Here is a 26689-nt window from a genome sequence, read left to right on the forward strand (position 1 = left end):
CCCTCCTCAAACAGGGCAGTAGGGCCGCAGGTCAACAAACACTCATGAAGCGTCTGTTGGAAATCCTGCCTTCCGTGTTCCGTATGTCGGGGTTGGCAGGAAACAGAAGGAGGACGCTGGCATTTGCAGTATAATATGAGAGCCGTCACACCCCTAAAGGGGGCGCCTGGGGGCCAGGCTGGCGGGAGAGAAGGTTCTGGAAGACTTTCTGGTCATCTTTCTCTTCGCAGGACCATCACCGCCATCACCATCATCGCCACCAGCGCTGATGCCCTGTGGCACTCACTCTGCTCTCCGCTGGATGCGTAGTAGCCCCACCTGAGGCATTCGCGCCTCTCACCCCGTGCGTGCGTTGCTCCGGCCTAGACGGTGCGGGCAAGCCCTGGGCTCTTGCGTAAACATTTGCGGAAGGACTTAACTCCAAGCCTGGATTTCAACTCTAAGAACTCCGGAAAACTGAAGTCTCCGCCGAGGGCCCTCAGAGGCGCCGCGCTGGGAAGCCACAGGCGGTAGCGTCTGGGGGCGAGCACCCTAGAAAAGCCCCGAAGGGTGGCTGCGGCGCGCGGGACTTGGGGTAACGGCTCGCATGAGGGATCACTGGCCGTCTGCGACAGCTTCGAGGCGGAGTCCGGAATGATTCTGCAACTCTCTCTTGTTTGCACACGGCTTGCAGCTCTCGAAAGCGTATTTTTCAAAACAGTAGTAAAACAATTAGCAATGGAATTTTTTTTTAATGGAAAAAAAGGATGTGGCCCGTACGGGGATCGAACCCGCGACCTTGGCGTTATTAGCACCACGCTCTAACCAACTGAGCTAACCGGCCCGCTGACGTTACAGCGGCACCGCAGCCTCTAAGAGGACGCTGCCTACACTTGGCGTGGAGCCAGCCAAGCGCTTTCAGGCTGATTCCGCTGCGCCACTTCCCACTGGGTTCCGGCTGTGCCCGCCGTCGTTCCCTTTGGCGAATCAAAACCCTGAGACCCTGGAGTTTCCTAGGAGAAGGGAGGGGGCTTCTCAGGGCGCATGGGAGACTTTCACAGAGAACATGCGCATTGCACTTTGCAGCCTTCGCTCGGGAGAAGGGTTTCCAACTGTTGCAACTAAACGCTATTTTTTATCTTCAGGAATCCTAGCAGCTTGGAAACTTCGTGTATCCAGAGCTTTTGGTACGGCTAAATAAAGCTTAGAAAACAACAAAAAATCCGAGAAAGGACAAAAGCACCACCGAATTCCCACCGCCTGGTAATAACCGCCTCTGGGGTCTTGGCGTCCTTTCTGCCAATTTTCTTTTTTCACTGTACAGGTGTATTCACATATATATATATTTGGAATTCAGTGTAACCTTGCTTAAAAGAATATACTTTTTAATCTTGCTTTTTGTACTTAATATTCTATCATAAGCCTATCCCTAAATAATTGCAAATGTTATTTCAAATGGTTCCTCCGTGTCTCCTCTGCTTTTTCTAATGCCTGGAAAATGTCTTCATTTTTTCTCTCCTTAACTAGCACATGAATAAATCATGAACTAGTTGCTGGTGGGCAACTGACAGTATTCATTGCAAAGGGATAGGGTCTGTATGATGATGATGATAATAACGATGATATAATAATAATAATAATAATAATTAATAATAATAATAATAATAAAAATGTTGGGAAGACAATACTCGAGCATGTCCACTCCCCAACCTGTATGTCCCAGGGCCTCGGTCTCTGAGGCCTGGCGCCTGCAGCAGCAAATGCTTGGGGAGAGGGCCACATCTGCTTTTCACAGGCCCACTCCTCTGGTTTGACTGGTCTAAAACAAACGAACAAACAAAAAAATAAAACCCTGCTCCCAAGCCAGTGTATCATCAGGACCCCTGTTGCAAGCAGAAAAAGCCAGGTCTAGCTAATCTTAACAGAACAGATTTAGTTGAAAGGATGTTAGGTACGTAGTGCATCCCGCCCCCAGGAAGGCTGGAGACCCAGTTTCAGACAAAGGACCACTCAGTCAAGAGTCAGTCGCTAGGTCCGACAGCGCCCTGACTCCAGGGAACCAGCTGTGAGTAAAACAGACCCAGTCCTGTCCACGGGGAGCTCCCAGTTCAGCAAAGACAAGTGGAGAGTGGAGAGGCTCTTGTGCTGTGCTGAGTGCCGGTAAAGTGTGCTGGTCCTGGAGGGCCGGGCAGGTTCCTAAGACTGGGACACCTGACGGTGTTCCGAAGGACAAGGATGGGTAAGTGTGGGGCCCCGGGGGCAGAGGGAACTGTCGCCGATGGCAGGCATCTTGTCCATTTGCTGACACCTGAATGCTCAGAGCCTAGCAAACTGTCTGGAATAGGAGTCAGATGGATGAGTGAGCTCATCCCAAACTCATCTTCCATCCTAAAACAAAGCCATTTCTCTGTTCAAACTCTCCCCTTCTGGCCCGGCCCTGGTAGGATTGCCAGATTTAGCAAATAATTTCATGTAAGTATGCCTTATGCAATATTTGGGACATACTCATACTAAACTGGTATTAGTTGTTTATCTGAAATTTAATTTTAACTGGGAGTCCTGTACTCTACTGGCAACTCTACAGCCACAGCAGCAGCCATTTGAAAGACACCCCTGCCTCCAATCTACTAGCCCTAGCCAGGTAGTTCAGCTGGTTAAAGCATCGTTTCCATACCCCAAGGTTGCAGGGTGATCCTTCGTCAGGGCACACACAGGAGTCACCAAAGAATGCATTAAAAAGTGGAACAACAAATCCATGTTTCTCTCTCTCCTTTCCTCCCCCTTTCTCTAAAATCAATCAGTAAATTACACTTTTTTAAGAAAGATCCCACCTGACCTGCACTTTCCCCCGCTTCCTCTGCCACAGCCCCCGGGCCCCACCGCCCTCCCTGGTCCTTGCTTACCAGGCCGCGCTGCTGCCTTGGGGCTTGTTCCTGCTTCTTGGCCCCTCTCCCCCCAGACACTGCCAAGGCCACCTCCCTCATCCCCTCTACGTTTTTGCGTAAATGTCACGTGTTCAACAAGCTTCCCTGACCCCTGTATTTACAGTCCCAACTCGCACCCAGAATCCCTGCCTTTCCTCCTGTATTTCCTCCAGGGCTTGCTTATTTCTTGACCTGCGGGGGGGCACTAATCTCTCTTTGGCATCACCAGCACCTACGACAGTGACTGGCACATAGTGGGTGGCGATCAAGGCTTGTCGAATGAAGCCGAGTTGGCCGATCATTCGTTAGAGGTCTCGCCCTAGCACACGCCAGCCAGAGCTCCATCCAGGTTTGCTGTGGGCGGGCGCCCCAGGCCAAGGCCGCGGGGAGGCGGGGACCCGCGGTCCGAGAGACGCAGTGACTAAAGGTGGACGGCAGGGGGCACCCGAGACCTACGCAGCCAGCTTCGCCCCTGGGCCCCCGGCTGCTCCCAGGTGGCGGGACGCAGTGCCGGGGTTTGCGCGGCCCTGGCGCTCTCCTAACTCCTCCTCTCATTTCTCTCTCCAGTTCTCACTCCGTCTTACTGCTCTTCCAAGACAAACAAGTCCTAATTTTCATTCTTGGATTTTAAAGGGCCCATCCGCTTTATTGGACTCAGCTTAAAAACTTTATCATTCTGTTGACAGATTGGAAACTTTGTATGGGAGTAAAGACCTAGTAGGTGGCGATCAAGTTGTTTGGAAGGGTGTCTACGCGGACGGGTCATCCCTAAGAAGGAAACAGACTGTCTGCTGAACATAGCCCGATACAAAACAGGGAAAAGCCGATGCTAGGCTAGGGATGAGCTGTCTGAGGAAGCGTTTTAGAATGAGTCAAAAACTCAAGCGGCCGTAATGAGCTGGGGTTCCTGCGGAGTTCAAACGCTGAGCTCTAGCCGCAAGTCTCTGCTGAGAACGACTGGGCGAGGGCCAGGGTGTGCAGATCCTACGTACCAATAGCCCGGGTTTCCCCTCTATCCTGAGTCCAGGAGAAATTTGTCATGCAGAAAAATCTCAACCCCCCCCCCCATGTTAATTTGTCAGAGAACCCACAGCACACACCAAGCACCATGTGAGGTGTTCCAGTCTCACTGGGAAAGGACATGTCGATGATGATTACATTAGCAACGATGATTACAAGCAAAACACCAAATAGGGCAACGCTCTTTAGAAATGGCTTCCGTGTCACTTGAGAACAAAACGGGATGGTGGTTCCATTTTATAAGCATCTCTTGAGCCTGGAATGTGCATCCGGCTGCTGGTATTGAGGACGGGAAAATGACCTCTAAACCGAAATCAATCTGGGCACCAAGGTGTGAGACGAGGGGACAGTGAGCAGATGGGGTCGGCCAAGAGTGGGGGCCTGAATATTTCAGGTGGAGGAAGATTGTATACAGGTTGCGGAATCTGGAATTATCTTGTGACAGGCCCTTGGGGAGACTTGGTCGCAGCGGAGCTGGAAGGAGGAGGCCGGAACAAGCAAGAGGTGAGGTGGGTAGAAAAAGAAGGAGGGGTGTGCAGGAAACTGGGGTCTACAGGGGGGCGGGGAGGAAGGAAGTGTCCGCTGGGGTGCACCTGGGCAGCGGCTTTGCCCTTAGCTGAGACGGGAACCCAGGAAGGGAGGTCTGGGTAAAACATGGCGAGGCCAGCTTTGCAAGTGTGACGGGACCGTTTGTCGGGGGGAAGCTTGTGCTGTGCTTAGAAAGGAGGAAGCTTCTATTGAGAGAGGAGATGAATCATGTTCTGGAGGGAGGACAAGAGAGAGGGCTGGAAAGCGTGATGAAATAAAACCTCATGTTCCAGTTTTTTCCTAGATGGCCTCTCAATCTTAGTAGATAATATCTAGCATCTAAGCAACGTGGGGACGAGGGCATTCATATGTAGATCTCTGTGTGTATTGAAGCGGTGTTTTCGGAGAGTGATTTAACATCAGTCCATATTTAAAGTGTAGGTGCCTTTCTACCTACCATTTCCTACAGAAACAGTCACATGTGCGCTCAAACATCTACACGCAGATATTTTCTGAAGTATTGTTTGTAACAGCAAAAATAGGAAACAAACCTTAATAGGGGAGTGGCTAAAAAGAGAGTATATCCACCCTATGGAATATTATAAAGCACTTAAAAAGCATAGAGTAGCTCTATATGTGCTCACATTAAAGATGACTAGGATTTATAAAGTGAAAATGCAAATTATAGAAGAACATCTATAATTTTCAATTATGGGGAAATTCTGTCCAGATTCATACACTGAAATTCTGAAAAGATGCCACCCACCTATTGTCCGTGGTTAACTCTGGGGAGGATGGGGCGTGAGAAGGATGGAAGTGCTTTGAAGGGGTCATTTCAAACTTTACCTTATATACTTTTGTACTTTGATTTTTGTACAATAGACACATTTTACTCCTTTAGTTTCAAAAGTTAATAGGAAAAAACAGGGATTCCTGGTCTTACAGAGGAGTAAGGATGAAATAAGCAAATAAAGGACAAAGAGGTTCCTAAACTGCTGCGTGCAGACAGAGATGGTTATTTTTTTGCGCTGCCCGGTCCTCGAGGACCAAGTCACTGCCTGCTCAGTCATCATATTTGCACATAGCTCATTCATATATTAATTTCTTCAACTTTACAGCAGAATGTAAGTTTCAAGAAGTCAGGGACCTTGTCCCCACTGTTCTCCGTTAGGTCCCCAGTTGCCTGCAACAGCGCCTGGAGCTCAGTATCGGTGGAGTTGAAAAGAAAAACTTACAAACGGACCGCTGTGTTCCGGACTCGCTCGCAGACGCTCCATCGCAGGTGCGGCCGCAGCTGACGACGAGTGCGTCCCCGGCCCAGTTAAAGCCCAAGGCGGTCGTCCGTCACGGAACGAGGTCCCTAACAGGCGCGTTCTCAGGAGGGCCGGCAACAGCGACCCTGGCGGACGTCGCCCACACTGAAAAGCTTTCAAGCGGCGACGGAGGTTGCTTCGCAACCGGACCCAACAGGCGGGCCGCACGGCGCACGCGCACGTCAAGCCGGCGGTCGCGGGCCGGCCGTTCTGCGCACGCGCGGGAGGCGGCCTCGGGATGGTCAGGGCTTGACGGTTGCTAGGGTGACGGAGATACAACATGGCGGCCCGGTCCTAACGCTCTCCGACGAGGGACCGCCGCGGAGGTCCTAGGACGGGGCGCTGTCTCCGAGGAGTGGAGGCCAGGGGCCACCCTCTCTGCCCCTTTCTTCTTCGTCCAGCAAGGGGTCGGCAAGGGGTCGTCGCCGGCGTCCGCCTCGAGGATGAAGAGTGAGCGGGGCCGGGAGGGGCGGGGACGCGGGGCTGAGTGGCGGGAGCCGGACGGGCCGGGGTGGGGGGCGGCCGACGGGTCCGGGAAGGCCGGGTGGCCGAAGGGGGGTGGCGGGGGCCTTGCGGCCCGGGCCTCGCCGCCCTCAGCGTCACCCTCCCCGGGCTGCGAGAGCCGGTGAGCCGGACGAGCAGGAACCCTCCGGCCTCCTTTGCTGCGAAAAGATGAGAAGATGTCGGTGCAGTTGCGACGTTAAACTCGCGGCGCTCCCTGACTGTCCGTGGGGCATCGACCGTGTGACGTGTTAGAGGACGGACCTCCTTCGCCCCTTCACGCCGGGTACCGTTTCCGTGTCTCCTTGTCCTCCGTGCGCCCGCGGCGGCGGCGCGGACAAGCCGCGCTTCCGCTCGGAGTGCGGGCTTCCAGCACGCCCCGTTCTTCCCGTGCTCCGCCTTTCCTTTCCGACCGTTTATACCGAAAGCGTTCGAATCTGCAGAGCAGTTGCCAGAAGAGTTCCTTGGGCTTGTAAAGCGTCCGCCGGGATGCCGCGCTGGGCTCCCGTACGCGCTCTCAATCGTGTATGATTGTTGCGAACCTCTGGAGAGCTCGCTGTAGGCGTCGCAGCGCTGCACCGCTCGCAGGGCAGCAAGGGTCTGCTCAGAACAAGGTCGTTCTCCTGCGGTCACGGCGCGGCTAACGTCCTGCCACAGGGTGCAGCCTGTTTCAGGTTTCCCCAGGGGTCCCCGCAGTGTCCTTTCTGCGTGCTGTTATTTTCTTCCAGATCCAGCCAGAAACCACAAACGGCATTTTGTTGTCTTATCTGTTTGTTCTTCAATCTCGCGGTGTCCTGCCTTTTGTGTCTTTCATGACAACACTGTTCTTTCTTTTAAAAAATTTGTTATTGATTGTTCCACCTGTTGATGTATTCATGGATTCTTTTTTTTTTTTAATATGTGGTTTTCAAACGTTATTTGTTTATTGTTAGAGAGAGGCGAAGGGAGGGAGAAAGGAAGGGAGAGAAACACCAATGTGTGGTTCCCTCTCACACGCCCCCAACTGGGGACCCGGCCCACAACCCAGGCCTGTGTCCTGACTGGGAATCGAACCAGTGACCCTTTGGTTTGCAGGCCAGTGTTCAATCCGCTGAGCCACACCAGCCAGAGTGGCACGTGTCTTTAAGACAGTCACAATTTGTTATTATATCACAGAAAGAATTTTAAAAATTATCTGTTGTAATTGCAGGGAGGTTTAAACTTTCTGACCCCCATTAATGTATTTCTATAGAATCAAAGTTGCAAGGTACCGCAAATAGTGTAGTTCCATTCTCTTTTTCGGAGTGTGCACTGCCTTCTCTTTTTACAGCTAGTTGCTTTAACTAGCAACTTTTCCCCCTTCAAATTAAAACAAAATTAAGTAAAACTAATACTGGCTTTGTGATCAGTTCCAACTGAAGTTTCTAAGTCAGCCTCAGGCCTCCCCTGCTTGGCTGAGGCAGTCCTGGGTAGCATTTTCTTAGCTGTGCTTCCGTACATCTTCTGTGCGTCTTCTCTGCATGTGTTCGTTCCTGCAACAGGTGCCCCAGGCAACAGGGGATGGTTTATGTTGCTCCGTAACTTGCTAGGGTGATGCTTCTTTACGCGGCATACGTTCCTGGCAGTGGACTTCCTGGACTAGAGGGTGCCATTTAAATTTAAAATGTGTGTGAGTTTAGGAATACTTTTATGTCCTTTCGTGTCTTCGTGATGTCTGGCAGCTCAGGTCACAGTCTTCCTCTCTACGTGTCATGAACTGGGCGCAGACCTCTTTATCCCAGACTCCTGGCCGCGTTTGGTGATGTGGTTGGAATGGACCTCTTGAAGAGGGTGGGTCGCAGAAGCTGCCCCTGTCCCTGACAGTGGTGGAGGGGACGTGTGCGCTGTGAGCAGTGCTCAGCCCCCGCCCCCCCGGCTCCTGGTGCCTCAGCTGGCTGAGCCCCAGGCTGCCGGCGCAGCCCCGGCCTTGATCGAGACCTTTAGGAGAAAAAGCCTTTAGAGGCAGTGCTTGAATACAAGTGTCTGCACTTGGCGGGGACAAGTTTCCCTTTTCACAGGGAGTGACTTTGACCTCCACTTTCACAGTTAAATGAGGCTTAGATTCCACTTAGACAAACAAGCGTTGGCTGAATAAAAGCGGATAGAATCTTAATGAGCACAAATGGCCTCGTTTGTCTTCCTGTTCTCCACCTTTTTCATTCAGTTATATTAAGCCTCTTTGTCTTGGGTTGGGGCTGGGTGGTTTTGTGAGTTTTTTTGTGACTGTTTATTATTTCTATTCCCATTAATGTGGGGCAGGGTGTTTTTTTTTTTGTTGTTGTTGTTTCTGGTTTTATTTACTAGCACAGCTCTGTGCCCTTCGCAGCTTTGTGTGTGTCTTCATGTTTCTTGTCTAACTTTCAAGGCCTGTGAAAATACGCCTGATCCTCTAGGGGAAGAATAGGAAGGTACTTTCCTAGGTATTTTTTCATGGAGGCTTCTCTCTTTTTTTGGTCCCCGCCTTTTATCCTGGTTCTATACCCAAAACCAGCCATGGGGGCAGTGACCCTTTTCCAGCTCAGCCACCTCCAGGGCCGTGGGCTCCACGCGCGCTGGTTGGTGGTGAGGCCCCAGCGGGGCTGGTGCGCTCGGAGTCTGTGCCTGACCCATCTGAGCACACAGCTGACTGCTGGTTTTTAAAGGAAGTGCGTGCGCTTAACTTATCTGCGAGGAAACACAGGTTGGAATGTGCTGTGTAAACCTCCCTCTTCTTCTCTCCTCAAATCTGAAGCCCTCCGGCCACAGCCTGACCTTCAGTTGCTGGCCGTCAGCCCTCCGGTGAGCTGGGTCTGTCTCCCTCTGCGCTGCTGCCCTGGTGCCACCAAACAAACAGGAGGATTGGCCGCCTGTCGCCACGGAAGCCAGGCTTGTGAGGCGGGCAGGGGCGCAGAAAGGACAGAGGTGTGTCCATAAACATGCCAGATGTCGTCGTACTTGTTGCAAATGTCTTCTCAGACTGCAGTTTGCCTTTACATTTCCCGTGAGCAGTGTCCGGCGGAAGCATGCTCAGGTGTGCGGCCAGGCTCCCCCGGACCTTCCCTGGTGGTGACCTCGTTCCTTGACCTTCAGCTTTAAAGGCCTCCCCCATTTGATGGGCTGCCAGCTATACCGATGCCTTTTCTCCGCGTTGGGTTTTTACATTCAGCCTTTACAAGTATTTCCCAATATTTGAGTTTACTGTACAGTTCTGACTTGAAATTTTTAAGGTGAAATCTTCAGATTTTAACAGCTTTATGGAGGTTTGATTTACACACAGTAAAATTCACCTCTTTTCAGTGCACAGTTTGATGAGTTTGGCAGATGTGCACAGCTGTGTCTCCACCTCCACATTCACGATGCAGAAGCCTGTGTCCCCCAGAAGTTCCCCTGTGCCTTTTGCCATCCACCCCGCCCCCCAGTCCTCACTCCTGGGGTCCTGCAAAAATGCTCCCTTTTCTAGAATTCCATATACATGAAATGCAGTAAATGTATATATAATGGACGTGGTCTTTTGTGTCTGGCTTCTTTCGCTTAGCATGATGTCTCTGAGGGTCGTGCAGGCGGCAGCAGGGGACAGTAGCTGGGTCCTTGTCATGCTGAGTGGTGTTCCATGGAATGACTATGTCGCGGCTGGTCTATCCATTCGCCAGTGAGTGAAGATTTGTTATGCTGACCCCTCCGATTCAAAACCACTGACTTATAGCCAAAATGCAATAACGTAAGCCAAGATGAGTATTAACGCCACAAAAATTCCTAGGTGACAGAAAAGGAAAGGAAGATAGATAGCATTTTAGAACAACCAAATTTAAGAGTACTTTTTAAATTATTATTATTTTGTAATCCTTACCCACGGATATATTTATTATTTTAGAGAGAGAGGATGGGAGAGAGAAAGAGAGAAACATCACCTCCCACAAGCGCCCCGACTGGGGATTGAAACCGCCGCCTCGGCATGTGCCCTGAATGGAAATCAAGCCCTTCTGGTGTGCAGGACAAGGCTCGGACTAACTGGCCACGTGGCCAGGACGAGTTGAAGAGCACTTTAATGGTGGTGTGCACTCAGACCTGCTTATCAATAAAAGCCACGTAGGAAATGGACTGGAATATGAACTTTAAAAATTACGTATCATTTCTAAAAATATTTATTACTTCTAAAAAAATATTAACCCTTTTCCTGCTGGTTTGTTCCGATCAGAGTTCACACAAGGCATGAAAAGATATGCCATATCAAAAAGGCGCGGAGGAGGCATCCGCCTTCGGAGCTGAACAGCCTCGCAAGCCTGCTTGGCACTGGTGCGGGTCTGGGACCTGCGGGCGACAGGCTTTTTGGTCCTGGTTTGTTTAATACGTTTCTGCTCTCTTCTCCACGCCGGGTTCTCTTCGAGGCCTCCTTCTCTAGGCTGCCTTCTTTCTTCTGCGCCTTGCTCTTAGGCCTCTCGAGCCCTGGAAACAGCACTCTGTCCTGTGGCTCTTAACCCCAGCAGACAGGGGGCCCAGGGCAGGCGGCGGTCGCCCACACGGCGGTCTTGTGTCGTGATGCCCCAGGCTGTCCTGGGCCAGCCTGCTCTCGGCAGCTGGCTGCATGTCTTAGGTTTTGGTGACAGCCACACCCCACTTTAAGATGCTCGTGTCTGCCTCTGTCGGGGTGTGGCTGGTAAACCAGAGCTGTATTTCAGGCAGGAAGGGATTCACCACAGAGAATTGGAGGCTTGGAAAACCATTGCCTGTGTAGCTGATGGCGGCGGTGGGGCAAGGTCAGGGGCTGCTGCGCCAGTTTCAGGGGATCAGGAAGCTGCGCCAGCCTCCGGGGGACCAGAGAGGGCGACCTTCAGGAGGACACCCCAAGGTGGCTGGGGCATTGTCCCCTCTGCCGAACGCCCAGACCCCCCTGCGCTCCTGCCAGAGCCACCCCAGCACCCCCCACCCCTCTGCGCTCCAGACCTTGTGGGGTCTGAACTGCTCGTCCCACCAGGCTGCGGTCACGTGTTTCCCTGCCCTGGGGAGCGCCGAGGGGACCAGGTGCTCTTGCCAGCACATGCAGGGAGGGGACACCGAACCTCGGGAGAAAGGAGACAGTCCTCACCATGTGCCGCTGGCTTGTCTTACCGACAAAAAGTTCACTGTCTGCGAATGCGCACAAAATAGATGCATAAACAAAACCTTGCTTTTTCATTCTTTTTACTCACAGACTATAAAGTGATTGGCAAGATAGGTGAGGGGACGTTTTCTGAAGTCCTGAGGACGCAGAGCCTTCGAGACGGAAAGCACTACGCGTGCAAGCAGATGAGACAGCACTTCGAGAGGTGGGTGGCGGCGCGCGGGGGCCGCCTGGTCTCCGGGGAGGACCGTGTGCGTGTGCTGGTGTGGGAGAGGCAGCCAGACCTCGGTGAGCGGTGGGGCTGCGGGCGAACCTATGTTCGTCACGCCGGATGGTGTGTATGTCCCGGTTCGCTGTAATATTAATTAATGGTGGGCGGTCACCAGAAGTTTAAATTGTAGATGCAAATCTCGCTCTGAACAGTCTGTGTGTTCCTCAGAGTCGTGTGTTGGGCTTTTATAACGAAACCTTAGTCTCAGTATACTAGACGCCCTTGTGATTTAATTAATTGTGAACCAGTTAACGTGTTGAAGTTTCCAGATAGGGCCGGAGGTGTTGGTTCCCTGTCTGCCGTTTGTGGGAGGGTGCTCCCTGGTGTGGGTTAGCCCCGTGGGGGACCGCTGTGGCCCGCGTGCTGCTTAGTGCACGTCACGCTGAGCAGTCCTTTTCACGCTGCCGGAACGAGGAAGTAAATACTGGCTTCGTTGCACCTGCCGAACTTTTCCTTAAAGAGGCCTGAAGCTCAGCTTTTTTATTTTTATTTTTTAACATTAAAGAAATTGAAGACTCTAAATATCTAAAGCACATTTTTGAAAAGAGCAGTCATTCTCCCACGTGGATGCAGAGCCTTCTGACGTGTTTGGGGGTATCAACCTTGATTTCAGGCTCCTGGTGTGAAAAAATTGTTTCCCAGATCAGAAGGGAGCGGAGGGCAGGGCGTGGAGTCCCAGGGTGTGGAGAACAGAAGTTTCATCCTTGTGATGTCCCCCCCGGGATGATGCAATCGCCCCCGTTTTTGCGCAGGGGGACAGGTGCTTAGAGATGCGACGTAACTCAACCGCTGTCCCTCGAGGTCACAGGTGGGCAGAGCCAGGCTGGAGTCCAGATTCCTCCTTCTTCACCACCCAAGGCGTGTGGCTGTTCGGCTGCTCTGCCGGGACCGCAGCCCCTGGTCTGCCACTCTCTGTTCCGTCACTGCCTCCTCTGCGCTGCATTCTGTTTACCTTTCCCCCCGCCCCACCTTCACCTTCAAATCACTCATGACAGAGGACGAGACGCGCCGTGTGCTTATGGCCCCGGGTCCCCGAGCTGCTTCCTTGGAGAAACGCACCCTGGACCCACAGCGGCTGTGCAAAAGCGGGGGATTCCAGCACAGTGTCTCGTTTATCTGGTAGAGTTTCCCGGCGCTGATCTAGCTTTGCTTGTTGCTGTGTAAGATGTGACTGTCCAGGGAAGCCGGGTGGCAGGGACTTCCTGTGCTGGCCTTGCCACTCCTCTGTTTGTCTGCAATGGTTTCAAACTGAAAAGTAAAAAGCAGAAGCAGCGAACAAAACCAAACACAGGAGACCTGGAATGACCCATAGTGCCCGTAAGCTTTCTCGGCTGATGAAGGTATCACTGTTATTTCTGAAGCACGTGAAGAAACGGCTTTACATTTTCTTCTAGAAAGATACTGCTTTGGTGTCATTTCTAGGGATGAGGACGCAAATAAGTTTTGGATGTCCCAGTGTCACTGATTCTTGATCCAGAAATTTAACGCTCTTCTTTGGTTTGGTTTCGGTTTTTAACCGTGAGGATGCTATGTCTAGCTTTTAGAGTTCTGGAGTATCTGGCATCATCAGTAAACAATTTAATCTTACTCACTGGAAGAATAATTTTAGGTTCCTTTAAAAATCCATCTCTGCTGTACTTCCCACTGTCTGAATGGCCTTGCACGGGGTGTGTGTGGTGTGAGAAGCCCCGAGAAGCAGTGACAGGAAGTCACACCAGGCACGACAGCACTCGCGCCTGAGCTCCTGCTGACCCCCCCCCCCCACCTTCCCAGGTGGGTTACTTACGTGCATCACCAGCCCTCACTGCCGCCCCCGGGGATGGTGCCACTGCACCTCCTTTGGGATTAGGGAGCCATGGGCTAGAGAGAGAAGTTCCCTGACGTGCCTGCTGTCGCCCCGCCGGCAAGCGCCGGAGCTGAGTGTGGGACCTGTCCGTGTGGGACTGTTGCTTGTTGGCAGGTCCCACCCCGTCTTCTGTGAAACGAGCAGGAGTCTTTCCTCCTTAAACGTGTGAGATAGTTCACCAGGGAAATCGCCCGGGACTCGAAGCCGCCTTTGTGGGGAGGCCCCCGCGCCATGCTGTTGGTTGCCGCCAAGACGATGCAGCAGTGGGGTGAGAACCCCACCGCGTCCCCGTGGCGCGGGCTCCTGAAGGTTCAGCAGGGCGCCACCCGGACCCGGACATGGCACCAGCCACCGGCACCGTGGAGTCGTGGGCTTCGGAGCACGTCTCTGACCCCCCACGAGACACTGACTGCAACGCAGAAACGCCCGAACCCTAGGAGCGCAAGCGTGGCTGGAGTTGATGTATCGGACAGACGTGCAGATCCCTCCGGGCAGCTGCACAGCCGTAGGCTTCTCAGCCCAGAGTGGGAACTGCCGCCCATCATGAAATCTCTTACGGGTGCACAGAGAACACACACATGTGCGAGGACCTCCTCTCGTCGGTCCTGTGGAGAGAACAGGGGAACTGAAGTTCGCTACTGTTCCGTTTACAAATATGGTTTCAGTGCACGAGAGGCTTACGCACAAACCGCACGCTCAGGACCGGAAAGAGCTGTGCGACCGCTCTGGCTCGCGGGGCCGTAACCACCGTGAAAGGAGCCCGTCTCGGGTCGTCGCGAAGGGCTGAGGCAGGTGCGGCACCGTCAGTGCTGGTGAAGGCCGAGAAGCGGTGGAATGGGTCGCGTAAGTAGGTTCGGTGCCGAGACTGAAGGGTCGACTGCTGCCCAAGAGGGACAGTGAGGGCACTGGTGGCAGCGGTGGCACTCAGAGCAACGGTGACGAGGGCTGGGGTGCAGCCCCCAGACCCCGGGTCTCGGCCAGCTGGCATTAGGTTTATTTGTTCTTTAAAAAGTACAGCTATATTTTAGGTAGAATTTTTTAAGTAACTGAAGAAAGGCTACATGACTTGATCCAGACAAAGAGACACAGGGTTTCTAAATAAAGGAGAACATCTGACATTTTTTTAAGACTTCAGTAGAACTATGCCAAACAATGTGGGTTTTCGTAAGATTTTTGTAAAGCTTCATTGAGCTATCATTTACATATCAGAAAATCCACCCACTGTAAGTGCTTTATTTTTACAGAAATGCTTACAGGCGAATTACATACTTGGTTGCATTTTCTGATGAAGACACAGCCCGCTTTACAGTCAGGCCGTGGGTGCAGCAGTGCGGCCCTCCGCATAACCCCGTTCTGGCAGCAGAGAACGCCTCCTGCTCCGGGCGTCCCGAGCCGCTGGGGTGCTGCCCCCGCGCCTGGCCCCAGCCACCCCGCCTCCCCTCCAGCCACTGAAGGGCCCTCCTTTCGGGCCCCGTCCCCGCACTGTGCGCCGTGTCTCTCGGATGGTGATGACCATGGGCGTTTTGCTTGCGGATCCCAGCATTTTGAATGTCGTCCTGAGTGTGAGGGGGCATGCGTGGGGGGAAGACGGGCCTAAAGCTTCAGTCTGAAGCATCTGACCCGCAGGTGCCCGGGCCCTTCTTACCTATCAGGCTCCCATCTGCTGGCTGGCACGGGAGAGACTTGGATGGTCAGCCACAGCAATTTAAAACAGTGATACGCTGTCGGGTAAATGATGAAACGACAGGCTGAGCGTTGCACTGTGTGTTAGAAGCTAGTAGGGCCGAATTTCACCTGTTCCAATAAAGGTTATTCCTACAATCGCTTTTTCCCAGAACCTCTGGGATGAAAATTAGGTGGTGGAGCGAGTCATGTGATTGGGTGTGAGCCGTGGGAAGAGAGCACCCTTGTCACCAGGTGGAGGAGGTTGAAAAACATGTACAGCCTTCAGTAACGATAAGAGGGAAGGGTGGGTCTGTCCGCGGAAATGTAAAATGCATATTTTTTAAGGACTTTATTTACTTATTTTTAACTTTTCAAATTTCATTTATTTATTTTGAGAGAGAGAGGAAGGGAAGGAAAAAGAGAGGGAGAGAAATATCAACATGTGGTTGCCTGTCGTGCACCCCGAACTGGGTGGGGACCTGGCCCACAACCCAGGCCTGTGCCGTGACTGGGAATCGAACCAGCGACCTTTTGGTTCACAGGCTGGTGCTCATTCCATGGAGCCACAGCAGCCAGGGCACTAAAATGGTTCTTTTTACCTGGTATTTACATCGCTCAGTTGGTTAGTGCCCATAAATTGATTAATAGGAAATTTTAATATCTGTGTCTATGTTTATTAATAGTGAAAGGAACTACCAAGTATTCTGCCGGGAGCTTAGACGGGAAAAATTTAAATGTCTGTCCAAAGCTGTAAGAACTTTGGTTTTCGTGAGAAAATGCAGAAATGGGATACACTTAACTTCAACTGCTAATGGGAGAGCCAAGGCTGGATTAACTTGCTGGAAGTACCTGTGGGTTTTCCGTTGTGATCGTGGGCAATTATGCTGATTTAATGACCGAATGCCGCGGCCGCCCTCAGCGACCACCAGTGACTTGTTTTTGCTGCACCACAGCGTGGAGCAGGTGGACGGCCTCCGCGAGGTGCAAGCCCTGAGGCGCCTGAGCCCGCACCCCAACATCCTCACGCTGCACGAGGTGGTCTTGTGAGTATAACTGGGCCCCAGGTCGCGCCGGCTGCGGCCGCGGAGATGGAGTCTCTGTCTCAGAAAGAAGCGCAGTCACGGCAGCCCTGTCGGACGTGTGCTTTGTCGCGCGGGGACGATCGTTTTATCCCAAGTCCCATCCTCAGGGGCCGGGCCGTTTCCCTGAGTCCCCAGGCGGCCGGGCCTTCATTTGGGTGACAGAGGCACCGCGAGTCCCAGGCTCCTGGCGGCAGCTCGAGCGCATGGCGGCCGCCGAGAAAGCGCCGCTGTCACCCCTGCCGTCTCCTGTGGCCTTTCGCCCTCTAACTGACGCGGTTTCGGGGCGCTTTCCCCGCCCGCCTCACTGCAGAGCAGTTCCCGTGGGGCTGGCCCACCGGCCGGGAGGCAGGGCAGCGCCAGGCTGCCTTCCCCGGGGTCCCCAGGGGGGGGGGCCTTGCAACCCGCCGCGGACCCGGGGGCTGACGGCTGCCGGGCGGCGGGCGGCCCTCGGAGGCTCGAGCCGTTGTAAACGCGGTGCAGACCCGGGCGTCGCGGCAGCGGGGCCTCCTGGCGTCCGTCTAAGACCGCGGCCTGCAGGCGACAGGGGGACAGTCCCGCAGCGTCTGCGCCCGCGGGTCTGCACGTGCCCTTAGCGAGCGCCCGTCCAGCTGCCCGTGGGCGTCCCCAGTCCCCGGCCCCGCGGGAGGCGCCCCGAGCCGGGTCCCGGCTGCCCGGCCTGCGCGCGGGGGTCGCTCTCAGGGTTGTTGGAGCTCAGGAGAAGCTGGCGGCGCCCACAGGGGAGGCGTCCCTCGTCTTTCCGTCTCCCCGGCTGGGCCCTGCCCCGTCCCGCGTGGAATGCGTCCCCGTCACCGGGGCTCACAGGGACGGAACCGCGGAGAGCTGGCCTCCCCCCGTGGGCCGTGCGCTCTGCCGGGGCCCCGACGGCCGCCCCCCTGCCCCCCGCGTCTGTAACCCGGCGGGCGGGGGAGGGCGGGGTTTTGCTGTCATTTTTAATTAATTCCGCCTGAGCTATGCATTCAAAGTAAAAACGTGACTGTTTCCAGTCGTCCCCCTTCAGACGTGGTCTGATGTCGGAGGGCTTTGTTTTTAGCAGAGACGTTTACAGATGAATTAAATATTTGATGCTCTTTTCCGATTAAGACACGAAAACACATTAAAACGCTGCTTTCTTCTTCAGCGACAGGAAGTCGGGCTCTCTTGCGCTAATATGCGAACTTATGGACATGAATGTTTATGAGCTGATCCGAGGTACGTGGGGCCACTGCGCTGACCCGAGACCTGAGGGCGCCACCCCGGGTCTGGTTCCCGGGTCTGGTTCCCGGGAGGTGGGCCGGTCCCCGCGGAGCAGGCGCTGCGTGCGGGTGGGTGGCCGGCTGCCCGCCCGGGAGGGTGTCCTGGCCGCTGCGGACGCGCGTCTGCTCTGCGCCTCGGAAGGAGGCGGCTGCCCCCGAAGCCCCTCGGGAGAGCGGCGGCCCCGCAGGGCGGACAGGCGGCTGGGCGGCCAGGGAAGCTCGGAGGCCGCCCGAGGGCGAGGGAGGCAGGTGCTCGGCGCACACGGGACCCTGCGGCGCGTTGGTGCGAAGTGACGATGTCTTTGCTGTCCCTCCGCGTCCGTCTCTATGCTGTTAAGAGTGGGGGTGACGTCACACTTCTGTCCCCGGCGACATGTCCTGGCGGTTTCTGTGCCAGTGCTTCAGGGGGCGCCGTCGGGCTTGGCTCTTGGAGGCAGCACGCGTGTCCCGCGTCAGAAGAGCGAGCTGGCCGGAGCACACAGGCCGTGCGCTCCGCGTGGCGGGTCCTGGCGCGGCTCTGCCCGCGGCGCCGGCAGAGTGGGGCTCGATGCGGTCACCCGTGAAGCGCTTAGAGCGGCGCCCGGCTCGCAGCCGTCAGCGAACAGTGGCTGCTGTGCCTGTCCCTGTCTGACGCTTCCCAGGGGAGCCAGCTCCCTGTGCGGGTGGGGACGGGGGAGCTCAGAGAAGTCCGAGCCCCTGCGTAAGGTGAGCCAGCGTCGGCGAGCGGAGCGTCCTGGAGCGCGGCCGGGGCTGACGAGGGGGTGCCGGCCCGGGCTCAGGCTCCACACTGAGCCTGCCCTCCCACCCGCGCCCCTGCGGTCGGGGCCTCTGACCTCTCTCCGCAGCGTCCCTGGGAAGGCACCGGGGCACGCGTGTGCGCACGTGGAGTCGCGGGGCAGCAGGGCACCCCTGCACGCGCCGCCCATCCTGGCCTGCAAAGCCCCGCCCAGGCCTGGGGACCTGGTCTCTGGCGGGAAGGCGTGTGTGTGATGGTTCCGCGGGCAGCCTTGGTCCTTCCGCGAGGACTGATGCAGAGGCCAGAGCTCGTCATCACGTCCCCTTCAGATTCGCCTCGGTACCCGTGTCGCCTGTGACTGTCCTGAGACTCTTCTGAATGAGAAGACTGGGTAGAGACTAACAGGCGTGGGCGGCCGTGACCCTCGGGGGCTGCGCTCACCTGGCAGAGATCCTCCGGGCGCCAGGTCCTTGCCCCAGGGCTGCCAACGAGTGGGGGGACAGGAAGGGGCCCCTGAGGAGGGAGTGGGCTCCTCCCCCGGGGCTGAGGCTGTGGAGAAACGCAGACCCAGCAGTGCTGACGGGCTGTGCGCAGGGCTTTCTGAATCGTAGGGAAGAACGGGTGCTTTACAGATTTAACGCTTAGCTTGAGACGCACACCTTTGACACGACAATCAGGTGAACTTGATGTCTTCTGGAACCAGGACAAGGGGGATGCTGGGGAGCAGGAAGCCTGCGGGAAGGAGGGCGGGGGCAGGCGACACGGACGCCCGGGAGCCTGGGACTGCCCAGCCCTGCGCCTGCTCAGCAGGGGTTGGGCGGTGCCGCCTGTGCTCAGAGCCCTCGGGGCCCGGAAGGCAGAGCAGCCGGCCACCTTCTGGGACTAGAGCAGGGCGCTTCTGTTAGGCTTTGACCTGTCACGCCTTTTGTTTTTGGTTTTTTTTAAAAATATTTTATTTACTTATTTTGAGAGAAGGGAAGGGAGGGAGAAAAAGAGGGAGAGAAACATCCATGTGTGGTTGCCTCTAACATGCCCCAAGCAGGGACCTGGCCTGCAGCCCAGGCCTGTGTCCCGACTAGGAATTGAACCTGCGACCCTTTGGTTCGCAGGCTGGTGCTCAGTCCACTGAGCCACACCAGCCAGGGCAGCTATCCCACTTTCAGATGGCAATCTCCATCCAGCCAGGAGCCTCGGAAAACTCAGGGTTTACGAGTAACTCCTGACGCTGCATAGTCAGCAGCTGATGGGCAATATCCCGGAAGAAGCCCCAGGCCCGAGCTGGGTGCGTCAAACCAAGCCTCTCCTGGCTTCTTACCCCAACTGTTCTCATGACCCAGAGCCCGTGGGTACTGTCACCCGGGGAAGCCATGCCAGTCAGGAGAATTAAATGGCTTCTTCCGTAGGCACGCTCCAAGTCTCCTATGCAACCACTTCACCGGATTTCTCACAGAGGATGTGAGATTCTTACATGTCATTAAGTGAGAATGGATTCTGTTTTTAGTTCACAAAGGACGTAAGTACCATTGGTAACCATATTTGGTCATTTCCTTGATTGTACAGGCAGAAGACATCCATTATCAGAAAAAAAAATTATGCACTACATGTACCAGCTCTGCAGGTCCCTTGACCACATGCACAGGTATGCTCTCAGTGACTAAAACGTGTTAACTTCATGAAAAATGCAATGCAAACGAATTTGAGTAAATGAGGTACAATTAATGCTATTCTTCCTTTTATATTGAATGCAGAAATGGGATATTTCACAGAGATGTAAAACCAGAAAACATATTAATAAAGGTAAGAACTTTTATGTGAAAATGGATGTGGAATAGAGGTAGAAAATACAGAGTTCCCACCGGGTGTGCTTTCAATCCCAGATAACTGGACCCCAGGTCTGCACTAGCTCCCCCCCACCCCTAGTTTGGAGAAATGGTTTATTTAATAAATGTCATCTATATTGCTATACATCTGAGAAGATACTCTTAGGCACCCATCTCGGACTATATACAAAAACAAAGTCCGTTCAAATTACCATCCTAAACACTCTAAATGGAAAAGTGGGAGAAACGGGACTCAGGCTCCGGTCTGTCTCCTCCAGAGCCCCCTGAACTTGACTTAGGGACTGCGAACACCTGGGTGAGCTTGGCGTGTGTGTTCACCCCCAGAACCACCACCACAGTCCCTCACCCCCGCGAGGGTCCCCCTACCCCGTCGCTTGTCCCAGGCACGGAGTGACTGACCTGTTTTTATAGAGTTAGTTTTCATTCTCTAGAATGTTCTATAGATGGAACGAGCTAGAACGTGGCCCCTTCTTGTCAGGCTTCTTTGCTCCAGCGTCGCTGTGTCAGGACCCGTCCACGCCGTCGCACGTGTGCCACGTTTTGAAGTTGGCCCAGAGCCCTTGGGTGTTCTCTTCCGTTCTTGCTGTTCTTTTTCCTCTTTGCGTTCCAGTTTGGGGAGTTCTGACCGGCCTGTCTCCCAGCCACCGGATTCTTCCCTTGGCCGTGTTTAGTCTGCTGAGGAGCCCAGCAAAGTCATTTTTAATGTTTGTTAATTAAAACAGTTTTTCTAGTGTTGCCTTCTGGTTCTTTCTTAGAGTTTCCATCTCTCTGCTGACATTTCCCATCTGAACTTGCACACTGTCTACTTTTTCCATTAGAACCGTTAACAAATGAATCAGAGTCATTTTAAACTCCCTGCGTGACCATCCCAGACCTCTCCCTGAGGCTTGCTTTGTCTCTTCGGACTGCGTTTTTCTTGCCTCTCAACATGCCTCATACCTTCTGTTGCAAGGTAGACATGATGTCCTGGGGGTGGGGACAGGGGCACAAGGCCATCAGGGCTTTCCCAGTCGCCTGGCTCAGAGCTATGCCATGTTAATTATTTGCTGTAGCTGTATGTGCCAGAGGCTTCAAAGTCATTGGCAGCCTGTGTTTTATTACCTGAGCGTGAGGGGTAAAGAACATGGAAGGACTATCCCAGCACCCATCTCCCTGGTCTGTCTGACTTGCTCCCAAGAGCCCAGGGTGCAAGCCAGCCCGAGCCGCCCCATGGCTGGAGACACGACCCCTGACCATGTGACTCACTCGAAGACTCACGTTCTCCTGTATCTGCGGACGCTTGGAAAGCTTTGTGAGACCGAGCCAGAGTAATTGTAAACATGGCCCACTGAATAGAAGCACCACCTCCTTACCTGTCCGGGGCACCTCCAGGTGCTTATGAAGAGCAAGCCAGTAACATGTATTTTACCAGCCAGCGTAGGTGCTGGTGACTCCCCACGGTGCGTGGCTCCGTGAGGGGCTGGCGCTGCAGCAGCCGCTCAGCAATGGCCCTGCCCCCGCTCTCTGCCCCTGCAGCAGGACGTCCTGAAGCTGGGCGACTTCGGCTCCTGCCGCAGCGTCTACTCCAAGCAGCCGTACACGGAGTACATCTCCACGCGCTGGTACCGGGCCCCGGAGTGCCTGCTCACCGACGGCTTCTACAGCTGCGAGATGGACGTGTGGAGCGCCGGCTGCGTCTTCTACGAGATCGCCAGGTGGGCCATGGCGCGGCCGCCCCAGGCTGGGGGTCGCAGCCGCCCTGGGGCTGTGCCCACTTCCCCATGAGCAGAAAACGTGCTCTCTGGCAACACACCTCCCTGCTTGCTGCTGACGGAGACCAGAATGCCATCAGTCACTTCTTTCCCCCGATACCCCCAGCCCCGGGCCTCTGCCTCCGGCCCGTCCGTCACCTGCCACACGGTGCGTGGGCGGTGGCCCCCGCTCTGCCCGGGGAGGTGCAGCTGTGTCAGTCGGATTCCCTGGCCACAGGCAGCGCCCCAGGCCTCATCATCCTCCCGGCCCCGCACCCAGCCTCTGGGCTCCACCCCTGGGCGGGGCCATGGGCTGGCGGGAAGGGAGAAGGTGGACTGGGCATCGGTTGAAGCGGCCCGAGCAGGGGGTCCTTAATGGCTCACAGTGGGTTGCAAAGGACTGGGGTGCATTTACTGTCTGGGGTGAGTTTGATGTCTCGGTGACACACCTGAGAACGGGACAGCCCAGCACAGGCAGGGACCCAGGTCCGCTCTCATCTGCTCAGCCGACTGCAGACGTGTGCGCACACCTTTGGTTCTGGGTCATCCGTGTTGATAACGGACTGTTACGTTTGGAAAGTGGAGCTGCAGTTTCACTAAAGCCAAACGTGCCAGCAGACCACCCTCCCTCGCGCTCAAGGCTGTGAATGAATTTGGAAGGTGGCATGGGCATGCGGGGTTAGGACCTGGCCAGGATGGAGGGGACTGTCCTAACCGCACCCCGTGTCACACCCCTCCAGTCTGCAGCCCCTCTTCCCCGGGGCCAACGAGCTGGACCAGATCTCAAAAATCCACGACGTCATGGGCACCCCTGCTGCGAAGACCCTCACCAAGTTCCAACAGTGAGTCCCTGTGCTCCCAAGGGTCCCGTGTGGCAGCAGGGGGGCCGAGGGTGGGGCCAGGCTGCCCCCTGTTGCCCACACAGCCCCTCAGTCCACTTGGGTCCCCGCTGCTGCGGAAGAGGCTGCAAGTTCCTTGGGGCCCCAGGGGCGCAGTGGGAGGGGTGCTGTCCCACCAGCGTCCCGGGAGAGTCCCTGCCATCCTGCCGAGGCCCAGCAGCCAGGTGTGGTCGCCTGATGTTGGCCTGGCACCGCGGCCTTCCGGCGGGCGAGGGCCCCTGGCAGCGGCCGTGCAGGGCGGGTCACACAGCCACCCCAGCACTGCCAACACTTGGACACCGAGCAGGACGCTCAGCTCTGTGCTGGTCAAAGAGGAAGCTGAGCTGGGAGTCGGGGCTTCTGGGGGGCCCTGTGTGCTGAGGTGTGGGCGGCACCCTGCAGCTGCGAGACCAAGGAAGGCAAGGGGGTGACAGCTGCTTTGGGTCCCTTCTTTTTCTTTACCCTCGATTCCACTCTTCTCAGGTGGAAACGTGGCATGAGTCCCTCTGCAGAAGAGCGGTTTTCTTTCGTCTAGAGCACAGCAGACTCCGCTGCCACCACCCTTTCTTTAAAAACATAGGCCCGTTCTTTAGAGCAGTTTTAGGTTCACAGCAAACCTGGGGGAAGGACAGATTCCCCACATGCCGCCTGCCCTACACGCAGGTCCCCCCGCCTCTGGCGCCCAGCGCGCGTCTGTTAGCACGGTGGCCGGAGCCCACGGTTCCCGTGAGGGGCCGTTCCCGTGTGGCCCCTGCTGTGGCTTGAACACTGGGTGGTCGGGCCCCTTTACGTCACCAGCAGTTACCCCAGTGCAGGTCCCTGGAGGGTCGTGACGACGGACCGGCCACGTGCTCAGTAATGGCATGACCGTTTATTGTCATTGGGCTTTTAATACAGGTCGAGAGCTATGAGTTTTGATTTTCCTTTTAAAAAGGGATCAGGAATACCTCCACTGACAGCCAGTCTGTCCCCGCTCTGCATCTCCCTGCTGCACGCAATGGTGGCCTATGACCCCGACGAGAGAATTACTGCCCACCAGGCCCTACAGCACCCCTACTTCCGAGAGCAGAGGTGGGCACGCGGGATGACTCCGCGGGCGGGCTGGGGGTCCCTGAGCAGCTGTTTGTCTGAACCACCCTTTGCTCAGATATCCTCCCAAAAGGCAGCTGTGAGCAGCGCCAGGGCGGGCGTAGGGAGGGCTCCGCTGTTCAGACTGGGGGGCTGCGTGCCTGGTGCGAGCACACGCTGTGTACCGGCCTGGGAAGTACACGCCCTGAGGTGTCTGCGTCCACACCCCTGTCCACTCCTGCGTGTGACCTGGAGCTGACCGCTGACCCAGATCTCGAGGCCCGGGCAGGGGGGGGGCCTGTGGCAGGGCGCACCCACGGTTCACGGAGGCCCCTCTGCTCCCGGCCCGGAGGCTGTTGGACTGAGACAGGAAAGGAAAACAGGTCCTCCAGTCGTTCGTGTGGAAAAGGCGAGGCAGTGGCCACCCACGTGACAGATGCGCCTGGGGACAGACAGGCAGCAGCTGCGGCGGCTCTCAGTGGGTCGCGTGCACTTCCTCCCCCCCACCCCCTCCACCCCGCAGGGCGGCAGAGACGCAGGCACTGGGCTGTCACGGAAAAGCTGTCTTCCCTGAGCGTCCCGCGGCCCCGGAGCTGCTCAGTCACAGGTGGCAGATTCCCAAGGAGGGCAGAAAGCAGGCAAGTGCCGAGGGAGCAGGCGTGGCCAGGCAGGCGGTGGTGGCAGGGCTGGCCGCCCCTGGGCCGGACGCAGGTTCCGCGTGCCCCGCCCTTCCTGCCCCCCTAGTGAAGGGTCGAGGACAGCGTCTTTGTGAGCAGGCCAGACGGGGTGGGGGCTGGGTTTCTTCCAGCCCAGGGACAGGTTCTGTGCCCTGGCGCCTCCCAGATGCCACTCCCTGTGCCCTCAGACCGCGCCTAGCTGGGGTGCAGAGAAGCTAAAGCCAGGCCCCGGTGGCCCAGCGAGCCAGTGGCTGCCCCCGGCTGCGCATGCCATCTCAGTGTGGCTGCCTCGTGGCCACCAAGCCCGTGAGCCTGGAGGCCCCCGCTCAGCATCCCCTCCCAAGGTCACAGAGGTGGCTCAGGCAGCATCACGGCAGCACCGTCACCTTGGGTCATGGACCATGTGCTTGGTCCCCCCAGTTGTACGATTCCGGGCCAGCACCAAGTCTATGACAGTGGTGCCCCTCTGGCGCTCATGGGCATGCAGCCCAGCTGTGCCAAGTGCCACTAGGAGCTGGGAGCTGAGGCACAGACACACCTGCAGCCAGGCTGCCGCCCAGGACGCTGAGCCCACCTGCCCGCTGACCCCCATCAGTCCCCCACACTTGCTTTCCTCCCCACACCTGGGGTACAGGCGACTCCCTTTCCACTGCTCAGACCCCAAACTGTGGACAACCCTCTCCTGGCCCCCTAGCTGCTGTCCCTCCTCCGCTGCCCCTCCCAGCTGCTTGGACATTTGTCTGACCGTGTCCCTCTGCTGGTCCCCACCAGGACCCCACTTGCAGTCCGAGCCCGGCCCCTGCGTGTCTGCGCAGCTGCAGCAAGCACTTGCAGCTTGGAGACCGCAGGTCTCTGCCGCAGCTGCTCTGGGGACAAGACGTCTACGTGGGGGGCAGTGTCCCGCCAACCTGTGGACGCTGGCATTTGAATCTCATAGTCTACACGCCATGAAAACATTTATGTAAAAAGTTAAAGGCCATTCCTAGTTCACCAGCCGCACAGACGCAGGTGCAAGCAAGCAGCTGATCTGGGGAGGTGGCAGGAGTCGTCCCCATGGCCTTGCCACAGCGTGGCCCCCAGGTTGGGCCAGCCTGACCAGCCCAGCCAGCCCAGTGCCTCGCCTCTCACTGTGGGACCTAGTGGGCGGCCACCTCTTTTTGGTGTGCTGTCTGGTCACACCTCGTAACCAAGAAGTTGTATGAGGCAGAAATGGCACCAAAGCGCCTCCCGTTCCTCCTGATTTCCGCGGAGGAGACGCCACGGCATGCTCAGCTGACCTGTGTTTTGTTTCAAGAAACAGCCCCTAAAGCGGCAGGAGGACCGTCCTCAGAGACAGGGACTGGCCTGTCCGATGGAGCTGCCCAGGCTGCAGCTCCCGGCAGTGAGCGGCCGGTCATGCTCCAGCCCGGCGCTGCGCCCGCTGTTCGGACCCGGAGGGAGCGGCACCGCCCCGGGGCTGAGGCCCCTGCAGTGTGGGGGCGCACACCAGAAGGTAGCGCCTCCCGGCTCCCCGAGTGCGGCCCCGCCTCCCTCCAGGCCTCCCCTGAGCGGCCGCCGTTCTCTCCACCAGGCAGACGCACGGAAGGGGCTCCAGCCCAGCCTGAAGCGCTGCCGCCTTCCCGCCATCGACAGGACAGGCGGGGGGTGCTGAGCGGCGGGCGGCGCGCACCGCGGGCTCCAGGGCGAGGCCCGCGCCGCCCTCCCGACACCAGGCGCCCGCAGCCCGCAGCCCGCAGCCCGCAGCCCGCAGCCCCGCCGGCGGAGCCGCCAGCTCACCGCAAACAGCCGGACTGCGCGTTCCGTCCGACACGTCCGTAAAACCACCGCCCTGGAGGTGCGTTTCCGACAGAACCGGAGGGGTTGGGCGGGGCTGCTCTGTGATTTTGTACGTGAACCCAGATCGCCCGAGCAGGTGCGTGCCGGGTCGCTGCGGCTCTCGGCCCCGCGGCGCTGCGCTCAGGGCGCGCCGACTGTCATTAAAGAGCGGCCTTCGTCATGCTGGCTCCGGGTAACACGTCTGAGCGCTCGCGCCGGCTGTCCGGTCCTTCACTGTAGCTTCTGTGAGCGCGCGGGGGCCGGCCTCGCGGGGAAGGCTTCGGTGCGGGGCCTTCGTTCAGCGGGGAAGCGTGGGCGGCCGGCCCGGGCCCTGAGACCGCGCTGGTCGGTAGGGAATGCCGCTCCTGCCGGGCTGCGGGCGCCCTGAACCTTGTTTCTGGGGTGCCCACCATCGGCTGGGCACAGGAAGCATCCTGTCCCGCGGAGGGCGTGGGCGCTGGGGGCGC

General features: G+C 56.6%; 1 protein-coding gene and 1 non-coding gene across 3 annotated transcripts; one reads left to right on the forward strand and one right to left on the reverse strand.

Annotated features, from left to right (window-relative positions):
* Positions 1-749: 749 nt before the first annotated feature.
* Positions 750-823, reverse strand: TRNAI-AAU (transfer RNA isoleucine (anticodon AAU)). The gene has a single exon. It is a non-coding gene; the product is annotated as a tRNA-Ile (tRNA).
* Positions 824-6038: 5215 nt separating this feature from the next.
* On the forward strand, positions 6039-24652 carry MOK (MOK protein kinase). Of its 2 annotated transcripts, none has more exons than XM_090265604.1 (9): positions 6039-6214; positions 11451-11565; positions 16096-16185; positions 17363-17433; positions 19774-19852; positions 19962-20010; positions 21570-21748; positions 22525-22626; positions 24254-24652. In XM_090265604.1, the coding sequence occupies exons 1-9, from the start codon at positions 6208-6210 to the stop codon at positions 24624-24626; spliced, it is 1065 nt and encodes a 354-aa protein (XP_090121730.1). In that variant the 5' UTR covers positions 6039-6207; the 3' UTR covers positions 24627-24652. The 2 variants fall into 2 exon arrangements, with proteins under 2 accessions (XP_090121730.1, XP_090121731.1); XM_090265605.1 differs by lacking the exon at positions 24254-24652 and adding an exon at positions 23597-23677.
* The last annotated feature ends 2037 nt before the right edge of the window (positions 24653-26689 follow it).

This window comes from Furipterus horrens, unplaced genomic scaffold (genome assembly GCF_987537825.1).
Source record: "Furipterus horrens unplaced genomic scaffold, mFurHor1.1.pri manual_scaffold_21, whole genome shotgun sequence".
Classification (NCBI taxonomy): domain Eukaryota; kingdom Metazoa; phylum Chordata; class Mammalia; order Chiroptera; family Furipteridae; genus Furipterus; species Furipterus horrens.